General features: G+C 41.9%; 1 protein-coding gene across 4 annotated transcripts in view; it reads left to right on the plus strand.

The window, feature by feature from the left end:
* prkcaa (protein kinase C, alpha, a) overlaps positions 1 to 26,460 on the plus strand; it is a 146,817-nt gene that overhangs the window by 81,625 nt on the left and 38,732 nt on the right. For 2 of the 4 annotated variants that reach the window (XM_037098137.1, XM_037098148.1), the window contains exons 5-14: positions 860 to 988; positions 12,626 to 12,782; positions 13,429 to 13,563; positions 14,069 to 14,162; positions 16,684 to 16,710; positions 21,163 to 21,306; positions 21,385 to 21,558; positions 22,446 to 22,537; positions 22,632 to 22,694; positions 23,010 to 23,148. In XM_037098137.1, coding sequence (XP_036954032.1) covers positions 860 to 988; positions 12,626 to 12,782; positions 13,429 to 13,563; positions 14,069 to 14,162; positions 16,684 to 16,710; positions 21,163 to 21,306; positions 21,385 to 21,558; positions 22,446 to 22,537; positions 22,632 to 22,694; positions 23,010 to 23,148 — 1,154 coding nt within the window. The remainder of the gene's footprint in view (positions 1 to 859; positions 989 to 12,625; positions 12,783 to 13,428; positions 13,564 to 14,068; positions 14,163 to 16,683; positions 16,711 to 21,162; positions 21,307 to 21,384; positions 21,559 to 22,445; positions 22,538 to 22,631; positions 22,695 to 23,009; positions 23,149 to 26,460) is intronic. The other 2 variants (XM_037098159.1, XM_037098168.1) reach the window with 1 other exon arrangement.

Raw genomic sequence — 26,460 nt, forward strand, 5'->3', positions numbered from 1 at the left:
GTGTAAAACTAACTCAGACACATCCGGCTACAATCTTCTGCTTGATACAAGACGAAGATTTGCATGGTTCTCATTTTGACTCTCATCAGGACTAATCTACGGTACAAGAGACATCTGTGCAATATTACGTAATACAGTCAGATTTAAGGGTTCTTGGACACGTGGGAGTTTGTTGCTTGTGCGTGACATGCAGGCTCTGCATGCACAGCAAGCCTCAAGCAGCAGGGCCTGCTTCAGGTGTTTACTTAAAATCACTCTCAGCCCCATCACTCTAGAATGATGAGCTTTTTCCAAATAGAGCTATCCAAGTTATTCCTGTATTTCCTTTTATTTGTATTTTTTTACAATACATGTATATATCGCAAAAAAAAAACCAAACAAATATCACGATGTCAGTTTTCTTGCAGGCCTAGTTACTAGGAATATGGCAGTGTTCAGTGTTTTCTATGAAAGCACCGAACAATTCATTTTGGTTTTATTTGGATCAATTCAGGACTGCAAGATATGCTAAAAAAAAGGGAGTTATTACAATTATTTGGACAGATATTGAAACTGCAATATGATGCAGAATTAGTGGGAATGATGATGTTTGCATCATTTTTTTCATTTTCTCTGAAAAAAAGTCATGATGTTGTGACATTCGATGTTTTCTTACATCTAGAGAACAAGATCTGTCTCTGCAGCCCTACAGTGCTCCGTTGTACTCCGTTTCATTTCATCCAAAAATCGCTTGATTTGGCTAATACACTTGGCCATATTGTGATATTGATAATATTTTGATTTATTATGCACCCCTAAAAAAAAATGTATATGAATTGTCCTGATGTCTTTGATCTCCTCTCTGTCTTTGTCCCTGCAGCCTGCGACATGAACGTCCATAATGTGTGTGTTATGAATGTGCCCAGCCTGTGTGGAACCGATTACACTGAGAGGAGGGGGCGTCTCTACCTGAAGTGTGAGGTCAGCGGGGAGAAGCTGCACGTCACAGGTAGGCCTCGTACCTGCCCCTCTCTCCGTTAGCTCATGCTGTATCGAATGGGTTTAAAAAGGCAACTTGTGTGTGGTTATGTATGTGTGTGTGTGTCACTGCAGTTAAGCCGAGCATGTCGTGTTAGCAGAGGCCGCTGTTCTGCTTATCGATTCTGAACCCAGATCAATTTTGACACTTTGCCCTTTTTTGTTCATAAACCACGACTGTCTGATTTCACACGTCGCCATTAACCTGAACTGAACCTGTTCGCGCCGCCTTATCTCTACCTGCTTGTGACACAGGGATTCCAACTGCTTACTGGTCGGCCGGCCTTGTGACTATCAGCTATCAGTATGCTGCAAAGGCTACTCCCTTTCGGGACTTGGATCAATAGAGCCTCTCCTGTAAGGAACGATTCGCAGTTACGACACACTTGGAAGGCAATCCCAGTCCAAATATATTATAGTCCTGCAGTGGTGTGTGGTCTGCTGCGTGGGCCTCGTGTTGTTACTCTTTTTAACAGTCACGACTTGCTCTGTGTTGGCTGCAGTTCCTGATGCAACTGAATTGTCTCTGCAAAGCAAATTGATCGCTTGAATTCAGTTATATTAATTTGTGTGTCATTTAAATGGCACAAAGGCAGGATGTGAGCGGGGTCGTGGCTTTGCAATCCTCTGTCTGAGCATTATTCATTAGAAGGCTATTCTATGTGATCCTATCGCTGGCTCTTCCACCCATTTTAATTACTGATGCCTGCGATTTCAAAGGAACACCTGGTCTTTGCTCAGAAAAGGCGTTTAATGAGATACTATTAATAGCTTTTACTTAATGGAATGTAATGAATAGTGATGTCCAGCGACTTTTCACTTCCTTCACAAATCTTCTTGCAGACATTTGTTAAAATTGTCTGAGCAGCACAAAAAAAGAGTAAGGCTGTCTAAAGAGGATGCATGTCATATCAAATGTTGAAGGGTGAAGATTCATGTCTCTGTGAATATTCTCTATTGTCAGTCTCTACACAACAGGATGCTTTAGCAGTGAATCGTACAACTAAACCACAGGCATTCTGGGTGTATATAATTTGTACCACTATTTGCTCTACCCAAACTTAGTGGCTACATTTTTATGTATTTTTTAGTATTCTTTACTCGTTCATCTTTTGCATGATTTCCAAATACAAACGATGCATGAGTCAAATCACCAAATATTTGACAATTCATAATTGTGACTTGTGACAGCTGCTGTGGTTAAGCTGCAAGTCGCTGAGTAGAAGTTGCACAGAAAAGAACAGAGCGTGTTTATTGGCTTTGAGTGTGGAGTTGTCAGTTTTCAATACACAGTGAGGGGATCAACATGGCTGTTGTGGGATCCTGCATCGCTGAACGTAGCCAAAGCCTTTTAGGCAAGGCTTGCCACTCGGCAGCCATCTTTGCTAGGCCCATAACTAAATGAATGGGGAGAGAGCCATGACCTCACTTTTGATTGGATTTTGACTGGAATGGGTGGGACATATGTCATCTGCGATACTGATTCTTCTATTCAAAATACTTGTGATGGTTTGTATATTTTCCTATAAGGTGTCTTAAGTAGCTCTGTTTCTAATTCTGGCTGGCTTCACATGCTTAGACTGGATTTCATGAATTAATGTAAATCCTTTTCACAGCTCCATGTGCAGAAATATAGATAGATGGAAACTACTACTATAAAAGTACATAGCATTAGTTAATAGGGATTTTTAGATTTTAATATAAAATTAAATTAAATTAAATATAAAACATTGGCCAAGGCATCTGCATTGCGTCCTCACATCAGTTCATGAAGGAGAAGCTGCAGTACAACAGTGTGTTTTTCTACAGGAGCCCATTCCGCCTTGTATTTGGAGGCATGCTGTAAATCCCCCAGCTGTAATGCTAGCTCATTAGCACATCTGCTAGAACAATAGTGACTGCGAGGAGCTGACAGCAGGCACACACAATCATTGAATTAGCTGGCGTTTAACAGAGGTCAGTGCATCATGGGACCCTGGCACTGAACCCCACCAAATTATTCACTTATCAAATTATCACTAGAGGGAAGAGGGTGAATGGTGGCAGGGAAGTGGTGCAACACTCATGCCTAACACAACACAAAATTAGGAAACAATTGTCTCTTTATCAACTCAAGCACTTAAGTAAAGTGAAATAATGGCAGAGATGCAGACAGGTAGGGACATAAAGCGCTGATGATCATTCTCTGATGACTAATCTCAAGCACGATCTCTCGTAAGATTTTCCGGAGAATGTGTTTCTTTTAGTTCCTGTAAATCCTATCTAGCTCTTCAAATATTTAATTAAAATTAAGCCTTTGAAATGTGTTTATTGCCAAGTGCTGAAATGCCTAAACAGTGACAACGGTTTAAACACAGTCGGGTGCACTTAAAAGCATCTTGAGTTAGTCAGTGGCCAAAATATTTATTCAATATTTTGGGCTGAGACCTTTTATTTCCCCTTCTCCATCTGGTGTCTCCTCATAACATGCATTCTGCTCTCACAAGCCAGACTTCTGCTTCAGTGCATTGACTGTTTGAGCAATAAATGCAGTTCAAACTGTTACTATGGTCTCCTTCTCTGGTGTTACAGAATTGATTTCAAAAGGAAAAGAAAAAACTTTCAAGGTGAAATCTGCACGTGAATGAACACTGACCCTTTGCACTGCCACAGACTGCTCTCAGCTTATGTTAATAATGTTAAGTATGTGTTGAGATATGTGCACATATCACATTTTAATGTGCATAAACATACAGGAATGTGTATGTTTGTGCACCAGGGATGGTAAGCCATTATCACCTGCTGTAGTGTTTGGTTTGTGTGAGAACCTGCGACTCTGGGACACACACTGTAGTAGTTAATTCCTGCTGTGGAGAAAGCATGCATGTTATCATTTGCATGTGTTCTTTTTTTTTTCTTTTTGCTTGTGTGTAGGTGTGTGTATGGAACTGCTGTATCAGCCCGCAGCCCACTCAGGCCAGATTGTATCACAGATTACATTAGCTGCTGTAGACGCCTTGCAGGCAGCCTGCCACACCGCATTTTGCATTTTGTGGACACTGGGGATAAGCTAGCTGTTGATGGTAACCAGATACCTCCAAATGGTAAGCTGGCTGCTGTATGTTACATGTTGAATACAGCAGATGTTTTGGAGTTGTTGAAAAGCAACTTTGAGACAAATTAAGTTAAGGATAATGTATAATGAGTGATATAACTAATTATTTCTTCCATTGAGTAATTAGTTTATTACTAGTTTAGTTGTGTTCAACTAGTTCAGTGTGAAACCACTAATGAGCTAATTAAAACATTCTGTACGACACTGACACTAACGAAGGTGAAGCTGTTGACACAAATCCCTAGATGCTCCTCCTCTGTGCCAGTAATAACAAAGGGAAGATTGAGCCATCTGAGTCAACATGACTTATTATTACACCAAAATGTTCTGTATTTGGCTCCTGTGGGGATATGTTTTCCAATTCAGATCAAGTAGGTTCAAACCAGGTTTGAGAGCAAAGCACCACACTGACATCTGGTGTGGTCTCTGGAAGGTGATCAACTCTCTTTGAGAGAGAGAGAGATAGAGAGATTTGAGAGTTCCAATAGTGACATTAAGCTGAGAGGGAATGCATGATTGACTGAGTTGATCACAGGATTCCCCCAACCAGCCCGTAAAGGACACACAAATGCCCAACTTTGAGGGGAGAATGACTCCAGTTTCTTTCGGGATTCACCATGTGCCAGAGCACAAACTGTTCAACAGGAAGTGACTCGACTGCCAAGGGAAGCAGCTGTCCTTTAAACCCAAAACTCTGCCCCGCACATGGACTCCAACCAGACCAGCGACAGCAACAGCACTGAGATGGCAAAATCAAATAATGAGTCACTCAGACGCACAAGAGATGTTTGTGCAGTCTCCAGAGACACGTGAGAGTGTCTGCTTTTGTTAGCGAGGGTGGATGGAGACGGAGATGGCAGGGGAGGTGCTGAAGGAGACAAAACAAGTCCTGTTTCTCTGGTGGAGCCCACTAATGTTCTATCCTCCGCCTCTCATTACTTTTAACACACAGCTCCTCTGTGTCCCTCGGCGCTGTGGACGCCACCCTCCTGTGTGTTTCAGAAACACCATTGTTCATTGACTTGGTGCACGTATCCAGAATAAACTTAGGAGAGGGCATTTCTGTCATTTCTGTTCATATTAGTTTATTCATCCTCATCACTGTGCCCCGATGTGTGTGTGCAGGCATGTGCATGCTACCTTGCAGCCTGCTTGTCCTTTGGGATCGTGTGTGAGAGACAGTGGTAATAATTACATTTCCGTTTTGTTCCCTTGTTGACTCACCCAGTTCTGCGGAAGAGCCTCATTTAACAAGCCCCCTGCTCTCCGTTACACTTCCGTCCTCTCTTCTTTTCAATCGCTTCTTTCACCTCTTCATTAGATTCATCTTCTCGCCTCAACATCCCGATCTGTGTTCTGCTTTTTGTTACACTAATGCTGCTGTAAGAGTCAATGTGTTTTATATGTAGGTTGCAGTGTGGGTGTGTGTAGGTCAGATTGGTGAGCAGAGTGAATATAGATGTGGGTGGATCAGGGAACCCAGATTTTACTTTTGTACCTTCTGGAGGTGTAGCTGGCCTAAACATGAAAAAGACAAAAATGCACCCTAAACACTGTCAAGATATTGTGGCTGATGCAGCAAGAAACAATCTGCTTGCTTTTCTATTTTGCCGTTTTTTGCTGTTGTGTTTCATGTTACTGTAGAAAACAAAGCCAAATATTACATGTGGAACATCAGAGATAGATATATAAACGGTGCTGCTACAACCTCAGCTTCCATCTTTGTAATCTGTTAAAAGTTATTAATTACTTTTTATCTGTAAAACCTACATCATGAGTACAGTGCAGTACAACATCTGGAGAAGATGTCTTGGCAGCATCCTGGGAATTGTTGGAAATCAAGAACTGAGCAGTAATGTTCTACAATGCTTGGCTCAATATCCTGTGCAGCAATACTTTGATTGCACATGTTTTCTTCCTGCCTTCCACCCTTTTATCTCATTTCACTCGCCTCAGTCTCGCATCTCCCTATATCACCTCACTTTCGTTCCTTTTTTTCAAGCTATTTTAAGGTGCTCTCTGTAGGCAGCCTCAAGTGTCAGATTTTAATTCTCACTTGTAAAAAAGAACAGTCTAGTACAAAAGGCCAGATGGAGTTAACAGTAAAGTAGTACAAATTATCACGTCAGAGAGAGCGAGGAAGTGGGCCAGAATATTTGTGTGTGTTTTTGTTTGTGTGTGTATAACACTTTGTAGTCCTACTGACATTCATGCAATGCCATGAGCTTTAGCGTGAAGAACCACTCGGTTGCATTAGTTCAGCTTTCCCTTTCATACCCTTCAATTGAGCCGAGCATCTTCATTCCTTTCTTTCCCTTTCCTACCAAATAGGATCTGGTTCTTAAGAGTTCCAATTTGTGCAAAGGAAGTTGATTTGTGAGTCTCATTCCCAAAGAGACAATAGAGGACGATTTTCGGCTCCTCATTAACTTTTGGTGAGGATCTGGATAAAGGGGGAGGATCCAAGTTGTTTTGTTTTTTTGCATTTTTTTTCTTTAAAATTCAGAGATTTTGGGCATTTTTATAAATTTCTTAGGGAAATAAACTACTGATCTTTATGGAATGAAATGTTTCATATTTAGGTGGCTGACATTCTGATATAAGCAGTTATGGTTGGTTTAAACAGGGCTTTTAAGTTTGATATTGAATCAGTCCTTTTGTTGGCTTGATTGAATCAAAGAAGACTGTTGAGCTTTGGCGGAGGTATGCACTTTACTGGGTACCATTTTAGTTCAATTCTGTAATACAATATCTTGAAATTCAGCGCACACTGTTGTTATACCCTCTGTATCCCTTCCATATCACCAGTAAGTAATATGGAAGGGGTGATTTCCTGCCTTTGATTGTTGGCTTTCTGATTCCAAGGAAGACTTGCTGGAATGCAGTAGAGTCGGGGTTAGATCAAGTTTCCTGGTGTTGGGTTTGGATGCAGCTTGCGGGTTGCCAAGTAATGATCACCACCCAGTGATCTGAATACTGCCACTGCTTCCACTCTGCAGCCTTTTCTTCCAGTCATTTCCATTTCTTTGTAGTTGCTGAGTCACTGGGCAGGAAAGCCAACAGGTTCTTGCCAAGAGAAAATTTACTTAAAAAGTCCTGTTATTAAAATTTCCCTCTGAATCAGAGTTGAGATGGAGCAGCTGACAACACTTGTGTTGGTACCAATGCCAACACTTTTCCACTGCAGGGAGTTGGCCATTGGGACTGCAGTGTCTCCATCTGCATAGATCTATAATTATTCTAAAAATATTACCATTGAAAACACTCTGTTGTAGATTTGATTTATACTCCGTTACAGATAATCTTCTGCCCACATGCATCCAATCTTAAAAAAACAACTGATTTTGCTGAGATTATTCTTTAGTTCAGCTCACGAGCTCATGTGTCATCCATGAAGGTATGCTGATCACTCCACATCGTTGAAGCTGATGTGGTATAACATTATAAAGCAAACAGTCCTGCTGAGCAACAAGTCGTTTGTTTCAGAGCAGCTTCTAAGCAGTGGGCTCTCAAAGAGCACAGCGATGCACTGAGAGGGTGGAGAGTGAATGTGGTGGTTTAAGTTCTGTAGACGGTGTTTACACAGGGAGGCGAAGAACAAACATGGCTGGCCTCATCTTCGTGGTGGGGTTATCTGGTGTCAGCCGAAGACAAGGCTTTGTCTGTTGAGTGTGTGTTCTCACTACTCACGTAAACTCTTGAAAGAACATAGGAATGAAGAAATGTAATGGTAAAGTGTAAAGAAACAATTACGTTGTTGTTGTCTCCACACACAGATACACACATTGCTTCATGTACAGCGCATGAACACGGATAGTTCCAGTACTTTGACTACAACTTTGTCTCGTCATTTTGCGTAAACCTTTTCTAAACCTAACTAAATTCTCAGTATCAGCTGACTGTTTGCGATCCGGTTCATAGTTGGACATTTGATTGCCACCATCACTAACAAATAAAGCATCGACACATTTATGTAACGTGCTGCTACAACAAACACAAGGTCCATGAAAATATCAACATTTTCTGACAGTTAAAGTATTTAAGAACAATTGTGTGACAGTTCTCATAACTTTATCTTCGTATGGACCATATTCTATTGTTTGCCTCCATCATATTAAGACACACCCTCACTCGCTCGTTCTTTCTGTGTCTGTGAACCTCATACAACAGCTGAACTTGGCTGTTCTTCTTCTTCTGCTGCCAGGCTCCTAGAAGTCACATCATTGATATTCCCAGTCTGTCGTCCTACCCTGCCTTGGCTCCCTCCTGTCAGCATGTTGCACCCTGGCGATTTGAACATATGCCTCTGCCTTTCACTTTTTCTCTTCTCTGCGAGGCCTTTCTGGTGTCTCTGTTCTCCTTTCATGCTTTATTCTGTTTCACTCAGTGGCTGAAGTGCATCTTTATCCTCTGCTCACCCCTTTTTAAACTGGAAAATGCATACCAATAGTTTACAGTAGTTTCTGTAGTAGTTGAGGTGGAAACCCCTCTAGGAGCAAATTTCATGAGTCAGTATTACTGAGGGAAATCATATGTGCTGATTAACCGCGATTGACTTCAGACATCTCAGTAAACCCTGTCTGTGTTTGAAATTTGAATATACAAAGCTGTTAAGTCAGTAAAATAACATGTAATGCATGATAGGTGTTCAGCTTAGCTCAGATTGTGGGCAGTCAGCAGATGTTATTGTTCCAAGGTTTTGGTTTGTTTTAGCTGGAGTTCAACAAGGTGCTTTTTGTAACTCTGCATCGCATTTCGACTTGCTCTGCTGTTTGACTGCAGGCCAAGATAGTTGGGAAGATTTACAGCCCCTACACACACCCTCTATTTGCATTTGTTTCTAAACTCACTGGCACACAGATAAATGGCAACATTAAGCACTTCAAGACATATTCTGACTGCTGTGCCGCACAAATTCAGTTTTTCCAACAAAGATAATTTGACCTTTAACCAGAAAAAGTCGGCCCCACAAAACCTCGGATTGTGAGCTTGTTTCTCTGCATTACAGCTGAGAGTAATTACTGTAGTACTACTCACACATCTTGTTTGGATAAGCTATGCAGTCATATGGAGGGGAAAAGCACAGTGCCAGCCAAGCTACATTAGACAGTCTAGAGTGCCCCATGCTGACCATGACTGGAAGTACACTTAATGGATATTAAACGGTGTTTTGTTTTTGGTCAAATACAAAAATCAGATCAGCTTGCCTTCACACACATTCTGCAATCCATAGCATCACTGTATAATAATACAGAAATAGTGTTTAGCATAGATGCAGATGTTTTAAATGGTGAGACTTTTTCCTTGTTACATACAGGTCGATTAAAAAAATAAAATACAATAAAACACAATGTATTCTTGTGTTTTTATATTTTATCCCTAGATATCCACTGTCAGTACTTTTTGAGATGTCATCCCAGAAATGTCTAACGCATCATCTCAGTTCAAATTGCATAATTTGTATGGTTTGTGTTGCTTGACAACAATTCCATAGTTAGATAACATCACAGTCCTTACAGTCAGTTTGTTCTGGAGGGGGTGATTGAGACAACTTATTATTCAGACTAATTACATTACACAGGGCAAGTTTATTTATACAGAACCATTCAGACACAAGGCTATACAAACACATATACATTAAAAGTAACACATTTAGAAAACTTTAGTTATGAATCTAATTAAAGTCACAGTAAAAAAGTAATGGTTTAAAGGTGCAATACATAAGACTTTACTTTAAAACATTGAAAAATTAACTAAAACTGTTACAGCTTGAGAAAGCAGACTGGTATTCAGGAAACTTGCTCTACAGTTTAGGAGCATAAAAATTGAACACTGCTTCACAGGAACAATGAGTGAACCTGACCCAGATGACCTGCGGGGTTTGGATGTTTCGTAATGAAATCAGAGATCTATGTAGGCCAAGACCATTTGATGCTTAACCCGTTGACACAGGTAGAGTTGCTCCAGTTTCGGTACCAGCATCACCGATACCACTGAAAATGTAGGTATCGGTCTGTGCAGTACGATTTGATATCATTTAATTTAGAAACGGGACCCCTTTACTTACCAGTAAGCTCCCTTCGCTCTGCTTAACACCACACAGCAGAAATCACTTTATTCTTCGCTGCTCTGAAGCCTTACACAGGAAGTTTTGCTGTGTTGCTCCTAGCAAATGCATTATACATTAGCAGCGAAGAAGAAGTTGATTCCATGTATGTCAGACAGAGCTAGCAACATGTCAGGTATTTGGCAATATTTTACCCTGGGTAACCCCAACAGTTGAATGGAAGCAAGTTATTGGTAGATTTATGTAAGTTGCTGTTGTGCTGCTGTTTGAAACAGTTCTATTTAAAAAGTGGCTGCAGCAACTTCTATACCCAAGGCCAGGGTATCGGTATTGGGAAGGAACATTTATTATTGGAACATCTCTGCACACAGGAATCCAATGCAGTGAATTGAGGATCAATAAAATGTGCTTCATTTTTTTGGTTTTAGTGAGGCAGCCGCATTAGCAGCACATTGGATCAAGCATGACAGCTGATGATTATCTTCTACAGTCATGTACACAAGTACACATGAACGAACGTCCCTGTGAAGGCCTGTGACTTTGCATACATATGGCTGCAGCATGAATTATTCAAAACACGACCTTTATAATGCAAAAGTAAAAAGATGAAGAAAGGGGAATTATGTTGTAGATCATCAAAAGATTCAGTGAGCGTTCATGAACTCACAGCTTAGATGTCCACTGCCACTTTTGTGTTCTTTTAGGTGTCTTTTTTTTCCACTTTTAAATCACTCCATGTGGGTCCAGTCTGTCTATTGATGTTGACAGACAAATAATCCTCTGATATACAGCCCAGTGCATGAGCAGCCAACTCCTTTTTCGCAGAGACAGCACACATCAACATTTATCTCACGGTCATTATTTTAACAGCCAGCACCCTAGTAGGTGCACAGACTATTAGGGACCAGCTGCTGCCAGCTGGAGATATCCAGACACAATGTGAAAGCCTTATTGAGCACACACTTTGCATTAGTTCCTACTCCATTTCACCTCTTCAGGTGTAGTGAAAAGAGAGGGGAATGAGGGAAAGGCAGCAAAGTTCAGTTTTTATCTGCACATCCAAGACAGCAGCAACGAAAGAAGTCTATATAGGTTTCCTTTCTCTGCTGCGAAGTGCATCCATGTTAGAATGCACTAAAGTACAAACACGGTGAGCAGTCTTTCTTTGCTGCCTGTAGACAGGCTTGACACCTTCTCCACTGGATTTCTGAGAAAGCAGTGGGTTGCCAGCACAGGAATCACTCAATACCTTCCCACACCTCGAGTTACTTCTGCGAGCTGGTATCTGTCTCTCTTCCTCTCAAGTGTGCTCCCTCACTGTCTCACTCCTTTCTGTGTGTGTGTGCACACTCTACAGCAGCTCCCTCCAATCTTCACACTTCGCTAATGTCGCTCAACACCCAAATCTGGTGTATCTGAGAATGAAGGCAAACAATGGCAAGGTGCTTCCTGTCGGCTCATTAAATGGTTATTTGATTCTGTGTGTTGTGTCAACATATATGATAAAATTAAGCCACATTGTCGTGAAAGGTTTTTGCCAGTGGCCTGTTGGTGTGACCTTTGTCGCCGCTCTTCAAAGATCGCTGCTGTTTTAAGTGGTGACAACCAATACCTCTTAATCCTATCCATGCCGTATCTCATTTAGTGTATTCCAGCTAACATGGTGGGTTTAGCATGCTCGGTAAGTGCCTTCCTCTCCGGGTCAAAGGTTAATTTGCCTCTTCGCTAATCAGGCTGCCATCGTGGTGTGACTGACAGGGCCACATGGAGAGATTTCTGGGGTCTCCAGGGCCTGAGCAAGGCAGGCAATCAACCCGTCCCTGTGGGTATACTCTGCATGTAGATAAACACAGCATTTGTGTACAAGTGTGTATGTCTGAATGTGGGTAAGGAGGTGTGCTTACGTGTGTGTTTGTGTGTGGTCCTGTGCTGTGGCTCAGGTCTGGCAGTGCTCCAATGCTCCGGGCTAATGGAGCGCTAATGTCCCTGGTGTACCCTTGTTTACTGAGCAGCTAAATACAGGAGGAGAAGACAAGAGCCTTCGCCTATTTAAGCATGACACAGCCTGCAATTTTCAATCCCTGTTCTCATTAAACTTCCAGCGTTTGCTCCCTGTTGGGCTCTTTGTTAGAAACCACCCTCATAGGCTGTGACGCACCGTTTGATCTTCAACAGCTGCATTATATTCAGCCGATGTTCACGTGACGCTTAAGGAATGAGAAAGCGATTTGAACTGAAATCGCCGCGCAGAACATGAATGAAGTCCTCAGTGTAGATAAAAGATAGTGAGCTCACTTCACTATTGAAATTGAACTTACGGAGCAAATCTATGTGTCAGTGCAGTAGACAGCAGCTCACAATGTTTTACATGTGCACACACTCTGTGTAAAACATCCCTCTCCATAGATAAATTAACCATGTCTGTCTGTTCTTTACCCCCCTGTCAGTGGGTGAAGGCAGAAACCTGATCCCCATGGACCCCAACGGCCTGTCTGACCCGTATGTGAAGCTCAAGCTCATACCGGACCCCAAAAATGAGACCAAGCAGAAGACCAAAACCATCCGCTCCAACCTCAACCCCAAATGGAATGAGAGCTTTAATTTGTGAGTCAGTCACCTGTTGTGACCGCTTCGCCACACTTTTGAGCAAAATACATTGTGACGTTATGATTAAGGTGAATGTAAGGTCAGCAGCTGTTTATATTGCTACATCTTTGAATGCTGATACTAGATATACTAAAGATTATAATATGTCTGCCGCCACTGATATGGGTTCTGCTGCTGTTACTACATTACATACACAATGTGTGATACCAGTGTAGCTAATTATATAAATTAAATGATAGTATTTAACAGTTTCATTGCATCAATTTTAGATAGATATTTGTGTAATTATTATAATTGTGGGAGAGAAATGTACTTTTATTTAAAGATATATATATTTATATATTGACATTTACAGATTTATCATTTTATTTTAGATTAGACACGTAAAATCAAAGTCATTTTTTGTAATTCTGTTGATATGTTCCTTGTATTTCAAAATTATCTACATAATCCTGTCACATGACAGAATCTTTAATTTCATTTCCCTTAACTCAAGAAGAATTTCTTACCTTTCTTTGTAAATCACTTAGATTTTACTCCTAGCACTAGTGCAGTTACTGTTATTACAGCTCTGACATATAAAATGTTGAATGACATCGTGACTGGAGCCTGATCACATGTGGACCCTCTGTGTGTCGTGCAGCAAGCTGAAGCCGACAGATAAGGACCGCCGGCTGTCAGTGGAGGTGTGGGACTGGGACCGGACCACTAGGAATGACTTCATGGGGGCCCTGTCCTTCGGTGTATCAGAGCTCATGAAGGCTCCAGTCTGTGGCTGGTAAACCTCACTTTGTTTGTTGTTATCGGCCCGAATGCATTGTTTGAAATGAAACAGTGTGATACTTGCCTGGAACATGTGCAACACATAAAACACTAACAAGGAAGAACAAATGATTCCTTTTTTTTCAATGAAACACGCTATTTAAAACGTAAACCTTAGTTTAGTTTCACTGCTGTGAGAACTTCATTTGAAATAATATTTCATTTTTACTTGTCTGTGTCTCTGTGAGGCCTTTACCCTGAGCACATCGAAACCAATTAAATCTAGTTAAATTGTATAATAAATACGTGAGGTAATGATGTTGAATGGTTAAGGTTGGTTGCTGGTTTACAGTGAACAAAACCGGGCCCAGTATGTTAAGATGAACGGAAAATAGAATAGTAGAAGAGAAGAAGGGAAGCAGGACAAATTTGTCTGCTGTCTCACAACATCTCTTCCCTGTCCCTGTCCCTGTCCCTGTCTTTCATCCTCCATCTTTCCAATCGTCCCATGTCTCTTTCAGGTATAAGTTACTGTGCCAGGAGGAGGGCGAGTACTACAATGTTCCCATCTCAGAGGAGGATGACGGGAATGAGGAACTGAGGCAGAAATTTGAGGTGAGGACTGTGCTGAAATGACTGCCGTCGTCTGTTTGTTGACTTGACGTCTCTCTGAGAGTGAGGTGTGTAAATGGTGTCAGTGTGTCAGCAGTTTTGTGGTTCTGATGCATTTCTTCAGCTTTCTTTTAGGTCCAAGTGAGTGCTTTATTATTTCTGTCAAAAACTCAGCTAACTTTTCAGTCGAATATCAGATTGTCTTTACATTTATATCAGAGTCATTGTTGCTCACGTGAGAATTCTAACTGCATGACCAAGACAGCCTGTCCAACTCAGCCGTTTGATACTGTGTCACTCTAACCTTGTTAATGTCCTTTGAATAAATCCAGATCCCTTCTTTCTTAAATCACTATAGATGGGTCAGTATGAGTGTGTTCATGGCTGGTTCAGCCTTCCCTAGTTAAAAACAAGTGTGTGTAATGGAATCTTAGGATGATATCCATATTTGGCCACACAGTTTGCACTTAGTTTTAACATCAGCCTGGGATGAGTCAAAGCAGACCACCGTCAGCCACGGCTGTTTTTTTCCAGCGACGGCTGTCTTTTAATCCTCAGAGCCATTTTTTCTGACGATGACATCACCGCAGCCCGAGATGTTTTGATACTGCACCCTGTTCTTGATTTTTGTCACTATTTCATTCACAATCAGACTGGTTTCCAGGGACAGTTGTTTGAAACGTGGTGGAACTGAAACCATGAAATTCAATTTAAAGAATACAATTGGTATGTCAGATCTTTGATCTTTGAGCAGTTCTTGGTATAACATGTTAAAATTAAGAAAACATTTGCAATTTTTTTTGTCAGTATGCAAAAAGACCACAGACCAGTTGTCAGTGTAATATAAATGATGTTGCTCAACTCTGAACACTTGGAAATAGCCCAAATTATTTCAGAAGTTTGAACCAAATACCAAAGAGCCAAAGATTTAAAAAGCTTAATGTGAACTTGGGATCAGTTCTTCTCCTGTGTTTAATTTGTTTTTGTCATCTGAATTGGACACGATGATGATCCAAGTTTAACAATCATGGCCATCATCGTAGCACCTTTCCCATAATAAGATAAGACGTACTTTATTGTCACCGAGGGGACATTGTGATAGTAGTGCTGTGTACAGCTACAATCAATTTAAAAACAATCTGCAACAAAGCAGACAGCACGGAGACTCCACAGTTGTAATTGAGAAAATGAGACTCAAAACACAATAATAGTAATCATAATAATAATGAATGAATAATGAATTAAATATAAAGAGACATTTCAGTGTTTGAGAGCATAAAGTCATGATTAAATCATGAAGCGGTTCCAGCTATACACACACACACACACACACACACACACACACACACACACTCTCAAACATTGTACAAGACCATTTCAGTGGACACCTGCTCTTTACCGCGTCCTGCTGAGAGTGAAGCTCTGTAAAAGGCCACATTTGTGATTGAATGTATATTGTTAAAATGATCAGTGATCTGATGCGTCAATACTGTCTTTTAAACATCATCATAAATGTAAATTCACCATTATATCCAGTATCCTCATATAAAAGTTAGTTTAACCCAAGTGTTGAGAAGCTTCAGTACTGTAATCAAGCCTTTTTTAGAGCGATAGGAAGCTTGTCTCTCACGTGTTAAGTTAGTTTGCCAAGTCACAAGAGATGGTAACACAGTCGATGATGACCTTCAAAGGCGGGACGTGAGGTAAAGTCATGATGAGCGACGACAGAGGAAAGAGATGAAGAAGAGGAGTGTCGATGAAGGTCATAGAAGAGTCACACCGGACTTGTGAATGAACAACGCAACAACAAGGTGTTGTTGGTGCATTGTGAGCCAGGATGAAATAGCGGGACCTTCATCCCGCTTGAAAAAGAGGCTTTACAATATTTTCCGTAGTATGCTCTCTGAATGTCAAGTCATTCTAATGCTAAAATACAGCAAGATAAGTTTTTCAGTCTCCAGGTCACCAAATGTTTCACCCACTTGACCTTATGGTGACAACTAATTAATTTTTATAGTAAATGAATGACAATTTATATTTCCACATTGATTGGGATGCTCCATGAGATGGCGCATAAAGTGACGTCTTCAAATTGCTTCTTTTGTCCAACCGATTACCAACCGTTACCAACATTTACTCCTAGGAAATGACAACAAAAGCAGCAAATAATTACATTTAATTAGCTGGAGCAGGCAAATAGTTAACATTTCTGCTTGACAATGACTGAAACTATAATCAGTGATCACAATAGTTCTTTAATTGAGTCATTGTTCCAGCCCTTCTTGACTTTATTGTATCCTTTTGGTCTGTGTGGCCTCGAGAATGTGCCAGGTTCTCTCTCCTTTCTCCTCTTCATAAACCCCTCTGTGGTTCTCTCCCTTTTTTCCCCTGTAGCATCCTGCTCCCTCCTGTGTGCTTGGTGAGACTTATACTGTACAAATGCTTTCTTCATCTTGTGTCATGTTGTCGTATTTAATGCAAGAGTTTCTCTCTCCCTCTCTCCCCTTCTTGCCCCTGCTCTCAGGACTGCCAAATTAACTTTAATCTAAAGGTAGCTCCTCTCCTCTCCTCTCCTCTCCTCTCCTCTCTTCTCCTCTCCTCTCCTCTCTTCTCCTCTCCTCTCCTCTCCTCTCCTCTCCTCTCTTCTCCTCTCCTCTCCTCTCCTCTCCTCTCCTCTCCTCTCCTCTCCTCTCCTCTCCTCTCCTCTCCTCTCCTCTCCTCTCTGGTCTTGTCTCGTTGTGGTAACACGTTCCTTCATCTCTCCTCATGTCTGATCATTTGTATGTGGTCCCAAGCTACTGCAAATAGATCCAATTTACTAACAATTTTTCCTGGTTGTGGGTTTGGCTTCATCAGAACAAATGGAAATAAAACTATTTTGGTCCAGTGAATCAACGCTGTATTCAGTCACTGCTCATTTTTGTACATGAAAGAGCTTTGAAAATTTGTCCAGCTTTTACGCACTGTATCCTACACGTGGGACATCGTGTGTCAAGCGGGAGGACATTGCGCCTTCTCTGTCTTTGCTGCTTCCTGTTGGTCAGGGTTCGTCAGAGGATTGTTAGTAAATCCAGATGCTGCGCTGCTCACAGTTCATGGTTATACATTTGTCTGCATGTGTCTTTGTGCTCTGTCCGTGTCTGTGGGTCACTTTGCCTGTCTACATCCTGTGTGGTCATTATTTTCTCTTAATTTAGAACTTGCTAATATTTTCTACTTCTACCTTTTAACATCTCTGTGTAGCCATAGATCTGAACTTCACATGTAGGCGTAACAGACACTGGAATTATGGACGAGAGAATTATTCCACACTTTGGAACATATTTGGGCTGAAGAAGGGAAACAAGACCGAATCCGACCACTAGATGTCATCATTGAGCTAAAATATAGAGCCAGACTTGTTGCCAGAACATGAGCAACTGTACTCTGTGTGTGTGTGTGTGTGTGTGTGTGTGTGTGTGTGTGTGTGTGTGTGTGTGTGTGTGTGTGTGTGTGTGTGTGTGTGTGTAATTCACTAGGCCTTCATCAGCTTGCTTACTAGTTAACAGTTGTTTTCCACCCACAATTTGTCCTCTTGTTTCTGCCTCATACTTGAAGATTTGATCTTCACGACACCCTAGAAGTGTGACGATTCTCACTCACGTTTTTTTAAGATTTAGTTCATCTTTTACACTCTTCTACACATTTGCAAGTTCAGGTGGGTTTTTTCAGTTGATCAAGGAAATGCAGTACATTGCAGCCTTTTAAACTTCCACTTAACTATGGTGCTTGTAAACTACTTTTTTTCTTTCTCTGCCACATATTTATACATATTTATAACATAATCTTTCAGTTAGGGGTGGATTGATCCTTCTGCATGCCTCAAAACTTATTCAAGTGTGTTTACAGGTGTTGGGGTACTCCTGCATATCTGATAAAAGTAGAATAAAGTCTTTGATGGCTCCAGGGGAAGCTGTACGTAATCTAAGCAATTCCCCCCAGTGATATCACACAGTGACTGGGTTGCATTGTGGGTAATGGAGGTGCCAGGTTTTGAAAAGCTGTCCATGATCAAAATTGATACAACAGACATAGAGATGTTGTCCTTTTTATTCCATACATTTTTCTTCCTTTTTTTTTTAAACCTGGCACCTACATTTCCCACAATGCAACTTAGCCACTGAGTGACATCAGTGGAGGCGATATGCACTTCATACCTCCAAGGCCTGTAAACACACTTTAATTTATGTAAAATTGGTGGAGTTAAAGGTAACAAGAGGAAATGGATTGCCGTGGCAGGAAAATCTAAAACAGGGGCCTGCCAGCACTGGATGAAAGTAAGTGATAGCAGTTTTACAGCTTCATTTGCCTGAAGGAACATAGTCCTATGTTGAAATCTGTTGTTAACTGGTCCACCTCTTCACTCCAAGGATCACCCCTCAAATATGTGGGTATGAAAGGTGTCTTGGATGAGTCAGCTGTTGCGACTCACGCCTGTACTCAAGCGTTCTAAGTGAGCCAGCCCTTTGGGTTCCCTTCTCCCTGTGGTTTCAGGACCAAGCAGTTGTGGAAGACTCTGATCAGGTGCATCGTGAGAGGAAGGAAGTAAGGCTGCCGCTCGGCTCAGCTCAGCTTGGCCAGGCTCTTGTCATGGGCTAAAGCTTACAGGTGTGCTGTGATCTGATGCGGTCTGCTCTGCTTGTGTTTCTCTGCTGCTCTCCCAGATAAGGAGCAGACTTTGATAGACGCCATTAACAAAACTAAAGCTGCTCAGCGTTCGTTGTCTCTAGTTTAATGTCTTATTGTGTTCTGTGTTTGATTTGGGCTTGAAATGAATGCTTTAAGTGAGTCCTGAAGGCGACATGTGCTGAATCAGGGAATTTGTCATGCTTGTCTGTTGTCAGCCCAGCTTTTCAACTGTTTGGGCGTCATGTCATTTTGTTAGCAGGTATTGAAAGACTCTGAAAACCCACCTCAAGGTATGATATTTTAGATAAAAGTCACTGATCAGTCTCACCACTTAGGGCATTTATTATTAGACATCGTGGTTATGTTAAAGTGCCTTTTATTGGCCTGTTGTGGAGGTGCAGCATGCTGTAAAGGGGCATGACCTCCTCGCCACTTGCGCAGATTTAAGATCCTTCTTGAGTTAGAAAGCAGTAAAGGAAATTGACAGTTTAATAGCCATTTGTTATAGTCTTAAACAAACAATGACCTGCCCCATGTGGCATGTGGTTGTAGATGACACCATTGACACTGAGGTTCAGCATGAGTTTGGTCCTGTGTTTGGCCTTGGCTGGAGTGTGAATACTGGACTTGGCAATCTTGGTTGTGTTCTTCTGCAGAGAGATGAAACATCCATTGGAAGTATGTGATTGTTGTTCAGCTGTCAGGCTGCCTCGAAGTTGCGTAGTTTTGAGCATAAAGCACCGTAGTTTTCTAGCGAGCTTGTTAGAGCATCTTGCCACACTGGGAGATTGAGCATGACTTTGGCATGAAGGACAGACTAGATTCGTCTTGAATTCTTGCAAATGCTGGTGAACACGAGAGACACGCGTAGGGGCACGCACATACTGAGCGACAGGGAATCTGCTTTATTATCCCCATCATCATCATCAGTGCTGTTGTTAGGTTTGGTGTCACCTATTAAAAAGTGCTTTTTTTCGATTTGGCCTTTAGCGCACAATTGACCCTTTTCACGTCAGACATTTTGACTTGTCTGAGCAGGAAAAGTATGAGTGAAAATAACGTTAATCATGGCTCCATTCTATTAAGTGTCCCAGTCAAGTCAGACTGTCTGTGGTGAAAAGGGTCTTTTGGATGTGAGAGGTGATTTGAATAATGTTGAGCTTGTTTCCAGTCGCTACTCTGTTTCCAAAAACGTTGATACGTCATAAATAAATACATAGTCATCTGTCCAGTCCAGTCTTGTCCTCATTATTCAGTTGAGGGACATTAAATAATATATTTTCTGTCTTAGAACAAAACCTAAAAATATCATAAGCCTGTGGTAACCACAGACCATATTTTCATGCTGAAAACCCATTCAATTTGGATCTAATTTCCACAGCATTTCTACAGTGGTCATGTTTTGAGTGTGTCACATAGAAGGTTTAGGTTCCCATTAAAGAAAAATGGTAGGCTTAGTTTTTTCTTCTCCAAGTCTTATGAAGGAGCAGTAGGCGATTCTGGAGAAAGATAGTTGACTGTTGAGTCTCATTCCAAGCTCATAACCCAAAGCATCAGCATTTGATGACCTGGGAATGACACTCACTGATCAACTCTCATTCTCATTTAACATAAACTACACAAATGATTCTGATGCTTCACTTCCTGTAAAAGGTCGTCATCATTCCCAGCTTTCGTCCTTTAATCCAGCAAGAACAGCCAGCACTGAAGTTCCAATTCATCTTAATGAGAAAAACTTTTAATATATAATCCATTACAGCTCCTGCTTTTTATTGGTCAATAATGTAACAGGATTAATGTAAGTGATGTCAACGTATACTCTTTGTTTGCCACAATTCAGTACACTTTATTAATTGTATCTGTTTGTATGGAGCCATTTTTGTGTGCATCCACTCCACAACAGCTGTCTCATTTCACTCCATTGATTTTTAATCCTGCTTTACAATCAGTGTATTCAGGCTGTAAGTGGACAAATGAGCGGTGTGAATGTGTAAGCAAATGTAGAGGTTGCTTTTTACAATGAAATCAAAACACATGAAATATTTGTGTGAACGATAATGGGGAAACTATTTAGATAACAAATATGGAAATTGGATGTGTTGGTTTGGAATCAAGAGGAATCCACCCCAAACAAGCCTCGTCGAAGTTTCCGATTCTGACGAACTTTTGTTACATGGTTTTGGGAATTTAGGTGGGTCAGGTTATCTTGTGTGAACTGCAGAATGCAGCTTTTATGTTGTGTGTGTGTGTGTGTGTGTGTGTGTGTGTGTGTGTGTGTGTGTTATTGCATTTAAAAAAATGTCTCTTAACACTACCCTTTGTGCCCTGAGTGCAGAAAGCCAAGCTAGGCCCAGGTAAGAAGGTCATCACCGAGACTGACAACACCGACTCCAGCCAGCTGCCCTCCAGCAACCTCAACCAGGTCAAACTCACCGACTTCTCCTTTCTGGCTGTCCTGGGGAAAGGCAGCTTCGGCAAGGTGAGGTGGCTCATAAATGAAAGTTTTTAGTGAAACAGATAGCATTAGGACTAAAGCAGCATGTCTGTCTCCCTGAAGGTCATGCTGGCAGAGATGAAGGCCACTGAAGAGCTGTACGCAATAAAGATCCTGAAGAAGGACGTGGTGATCCAGGACGATGATGTGGAATGTACCATGGTGGAGAAGAGAGTCCTGGCCCAGCAGGACAAGCCGCCCTTCCTCACACATCTCCACTCGTGCTTTCAGACCGTGGTAGGTAAAATGCTCCCAGACATGGGTTGGGACAAGTCACTGCAGGCCAGGTCAGGTCAAATTAATTCATGATGGGGCTTTTAGCCAAACAGCTTAGTCATAAAGTGTTGTGGAGACCAGCAGAGAACGTGTGTGACAAATACAGTTATAAAAAAAAGAGAGAAGGAGGAACAAACAAACCCAATTAGAAGGATTCTGGGTGTGTGTGTGTGAATACAAAAACATGCATGAATGTGTGTATTGACTTCCAAAACCAGACCACACAACCAGAGCACGCACTGTGTGACGGAAGAGACTTATGAATATGTGTATTTACAATCACAGGGAAAACGTACTTATTCTTGTTCAGACCACAGAGCAAATCTGTTTTTTTTTTTTGGCGCATCCAGTTTGACACTTGGTCAAACCAGGTGAAAGGTCAGCTTTGTTGCCCGTTTGGGTCTGCAGCGGTGTGCGATGGTTTGTTTGTGTTTTGCTGGTAAGAAACTGTCAAACACAGCTAAACTAGAGTTGGGCCAAACTTGTCATAAGCGCTAAGGGACCAGCACTATTAGACAAAGAGAATACTTCCTGACAGATGTCTGTGTTGAGTGTTTTCTTTTGCCATGAAGCGCTTTGTTGTGGGCTTTTTAGGTCACCTTGTCATAGAAAGTGTAGCATGAACGATGAACGACTCAGACAGCAAGGTTAGGGGAGTCCACGGCACTGAAATGTACTGTATCTCCCGTTTTAGAGCACATTCAGTGAAAGTGAAAGTAGGATGGTTGAATTGAATTTTTTCAGCTTTTGTGAAACTGCAAAGTTCAACAAAATAATGATGTTGAATGTTTTTTCCCCCATCCATGACTAACTCTTCTCCTCTGTTCCCTCTGTCTCTGTGACCTAAGGACCGTCTGTACTTTGTCATGGAATATGTGAATGGAGGAGACCTCATGTACCACATTCAACAAGTGGGCAAGTTCAAGGAACCTCAGGCAGTGTAAGAAACGTGGATTTATCAGTAACTGGTGCTGTTTTTTTTTACCAAGTCTCCTTTTGTTTTTAACTCTGTATCTGTGTGGATGTTGTTGCAGGTTCTATGCAGCAGAGATCGCTGTGGGTCTCTTCTTCCTGCATCTTAAAGGAGTCATCTACAGGTGGGTATCTTGCTCACACAACTCATGCAGCATAAATCTTCACATTCTGTGACCCAATAACCGTCTTTGTTTCTGCAAACGACACCATGCAGTCAAATGTCATCCTTTGGTGGATGCCACCATATAATGTTTTGTCTTGTGAAAGTGTTTTATTAGCTCTCTCTTGAAATCACTAAGCAGCAAGCGGCCGAGGTTTGTTTGGAACAGATATTGTAAACACTGGACTTAGCAGGATGAGTGGTGAAAGCCACCTGCTTACTCTCACACTCAAAGAGAAGTCATCGTCTTCAAGGATGCGTTGAATGTCTTCCGCAGGGATCTGAAGTTGGACAATGTGATGTTGGACTGTGAAGGGCACATCAAGATTGCTGACTTTGGCATGTGTAAAGAGAACATGACAGAAGGAGTTACCACACGCACCTTCTGTGGCACTCCAGACTACATCGCCCCAGAGGTAAGGCTGACCCCTGGAGAGATGTGTGTTTGCGCTGAATGTTTGATGCATGAGGTCATCTCTGTCACTGTCTGGTCTGAGCCTGTGTCACCCTTGTGCTCCAGATTAAGGTCACTGCCTCAGGACAGATACGAACACGAGTGCAAGCAAGCGCTCTCTCGTGACGTAAGCATCCCAGGCAGACAGACGCTCAGTGTGTCCGCCGGCGAGTCCAAACTTAACCCAAACATACAAGCTGGGGTCTCCATGTGCCCCGAAGGATTTGATCCTTGTTTTGATCGGTTTCTGTGATTATAATTTCATTGCAGACAAATCCACTTGACTTTCAATTTCACCTTGTCATTTGTGATTATCCTGGTCACGTTGCCATGAAAGACAGTCAAATATTTAACTTGTTTTTTGTCCTTTTGGATTGGTAGAATCCATATTCATTGTTGACATCTAAACATTTTTTTTTTTGAAAATCATCTCACTGCAACAGGAATGATTATACGGTGTACGACCTGCTGGTCCAGAGGTGATTAAATGAGATCGGTTATATTCACATACAGCATTAACACTGACGGTTCACCAGCTGATCTGGCAACTGTCCATCAGTCAGACTGGATCTACTCCAAGTTAATAGGGACTGACCCCGCCCTCACTCATGGCACAACAAACGGACAGGAGAGGTCCACTTAGACTGACTGGCTGGTTGACAATCCCATAGATGATTAGAGCTTTGCATGTAAAAATATTTCAACTCAGTTTCCATTTTACATATTTTATTTTCATTACAACATAATGAAACAAAACTTTTTTCTGCGTATCTCCACAAAGCTAACAAGATATTTACCTTTTACCTGAAGTAAATCGTAAAACGTCTCAATCGCTTCACAGCTGCTTTAACAAAAGCAAAGCCTGTGATTCACTGGATCAGACTAAGGCAACACAATGACATACAATTTTCTAATTGATCTATTTAGCTCTTATTTTCACTCAGTTTTCTCGCAGAAAAGTTCTGATGCTGAACCTTGGAGAGAGTATCCCTCAGGTACTGATTTAGCCTTTAATAGTTAGCTGGCTTTTATTTCATGGTGGGCTGGGTTATTGATCCTCTCTAAAAACCCCCTCTGACAGACTTGGAGGTTAATTCCAGCCCATGGACGCAGGGTGAACATGCTGTGACCGCTCAGAGTCAGACTGACACTAATGCGGCAGCCAGGGATGACACAGCAGGGGACGGGAGCGGCTACTGTTTCCATAGCACTCAGAGCCAGTGCACACATTTAACGTCACCCGCTTTATGCTGAGTCACACTCACACATGCGTGACGGCAACACATGCGCACAATTCTGCATACATGTATGCAGACATGTCAGTAGACGCAAACTCAATCCACACACACACGTGTGTACACATGCACACACTCAAAAACCCACGCAGAGGCTGACCTTAAAAACTGGCTTCACAGTGGTGACATTTTCAGATATAATTGGGGGAAAGTGCTCCTTAAATTGTGTGTGACACAAGGATCAACCACTAATTACTCTGTAAGCTGAATTTGACTTCACCGCTCGGACACATGCTTCATATAATTAACTTTTATTGGTCACTGTGTTGAACATGCTTGAAGTGTGTGTGTATGCTATTAGCAGCAACTGTAGCAGCTACTAAACCTTTGCAAAAGACCAATCTGCAAGCCCATGTTTCATTTGCTCTGGCAGGTACATCTTGACACCCTCCCATTAAGACAGATTTCCATCCATCCTAGGTCTTGATGGGATGGTTTGATAGAATGACAGTGGAGCGTGACTGGTCTACATTTGAAAAGTCACATTCGTTTTGCGGCTAAGCTTGGCTGTAGGTCTGTCTGCAGCAATCAGTTTGGCCGGCTCACTAAATTCAGATTCACACTTGGCAGTGCTGATCAAGTGTGATTCAAGATTCTGTCACTGCAGAGTCAGCCTCTTGCCTTGAATGTTTTCAGAGACACATTTTAGTCTGTTGTTAAGCTGTACAATGAGGAGGTTGTGACCATGCTCAAAATTGGACCGAGCACTGCCAAGCTTATATGTGTTAGTTTGTGTTGAGGTCTGTCCAGTAATGGACGTTTTGGTCTGTGCCCGTTGATAACACCCCTTAAAATGAAGTGAGAGAACCCAGACAAATGCTTTTCATTATGACATGTTCAGACTAAAAAGCAAAGCAACTTTTCGAGCCATCTACCGGTGAGATTAGAGCTCAGAGATAACTTCCCAGATTGGTCTTCACTCCTGATAATCGACCTGACTACAGCAGCGATCTGCGAAGGTGACCTTACTGTCGGTCGTTCGTGTCCTGTGTCGAAGGTCAATCGGAGCTGGAGGGAAAATATACTTAATTTTATGAACATATGGAGGAGAGGAGAAAAGAGATAGAGAGAAACTTCGACACACACCGTTGGTGCGGGCCGCTGCACACTCGCTCACAGCTTATGTAAAATAAAGCAGTCTGTGGGAGTAACGTGAATAAACACAAACGATCCTCTGGTCAATGTATTCAGTTTGATTTCATGTTCATTCTGCGCAAGGCGTCACAGAAAGTCACTTTAACAAGTCTTAGTTGTTTACTTTTGGAAATGTTTGACCTTCATCATCTAGGTTAAATGGGGTTTTCATTATGTGGGCCAACCACAGTTCAGTTTCTGCGGCTCCACACTACCTGCATGGACACCAGCTATGCAGGAACGCTCACGTTTCTCTCACTTATATATTTGTGCTTATATGAGCTGCCACAGTCAGGTCGCTTCTGGCTGGTTTGTGCGTGTTTGTATCTCAATATGTGCGAGAGAGGTGTCAGAGAAGAGATATTTTTCACACTCCTCTTTCACACACACACACACCTGCCCACATGCCTATTACTCTATCTGTGAGGGAGTACATTTCTATGTAGCAGTGGGTCCCCTGGTTGACAGCCCACATGTGACAGAATGCAGTACACACACACACACACACACACACACACACACACACACACACATTCCGGCATACAGTTTTTTCACCGTGTTTACTCTGACCTATATAGCCAGTCGTTGGTAGCTCCTGTCTGGGAGGAATGCTCACACTAATGTGAATTTACACCTCAATGACTTTGACACAGAGAGAAAGAGAAAGCGAGAGAGATAGAGAGAGAGAGAGCGAGAGACAGAGAGAGAGAGAGGGAGAGAATGGAGTGGGAACACAAAGGCAACATAAGGTATCAAATGTGAGGAAGACAGCAGAGGGGGACAACAGTAGATTCTGAAGAAAAGACGCAAGTAAAAGCGAGAAGTGAAGTAAGAAAGAGTGGACT

Source organism: Acanthopagrus latus, chromosome 1 (assembly GCF_904848185.1).
Source record: "Acanthopagrus latus isolate v.2019 chromosome 1, fAcaLat1.1, whole genome shotgun sequence".
In the NCBI taxonomy this organism is placed as follows: domain Eukaryota; kingdom Metazoa; phylum Chordata; class Actinopteri; order Spariformes; family Sparidae; genus Acanthopagrus; species Acanthopagrus latus.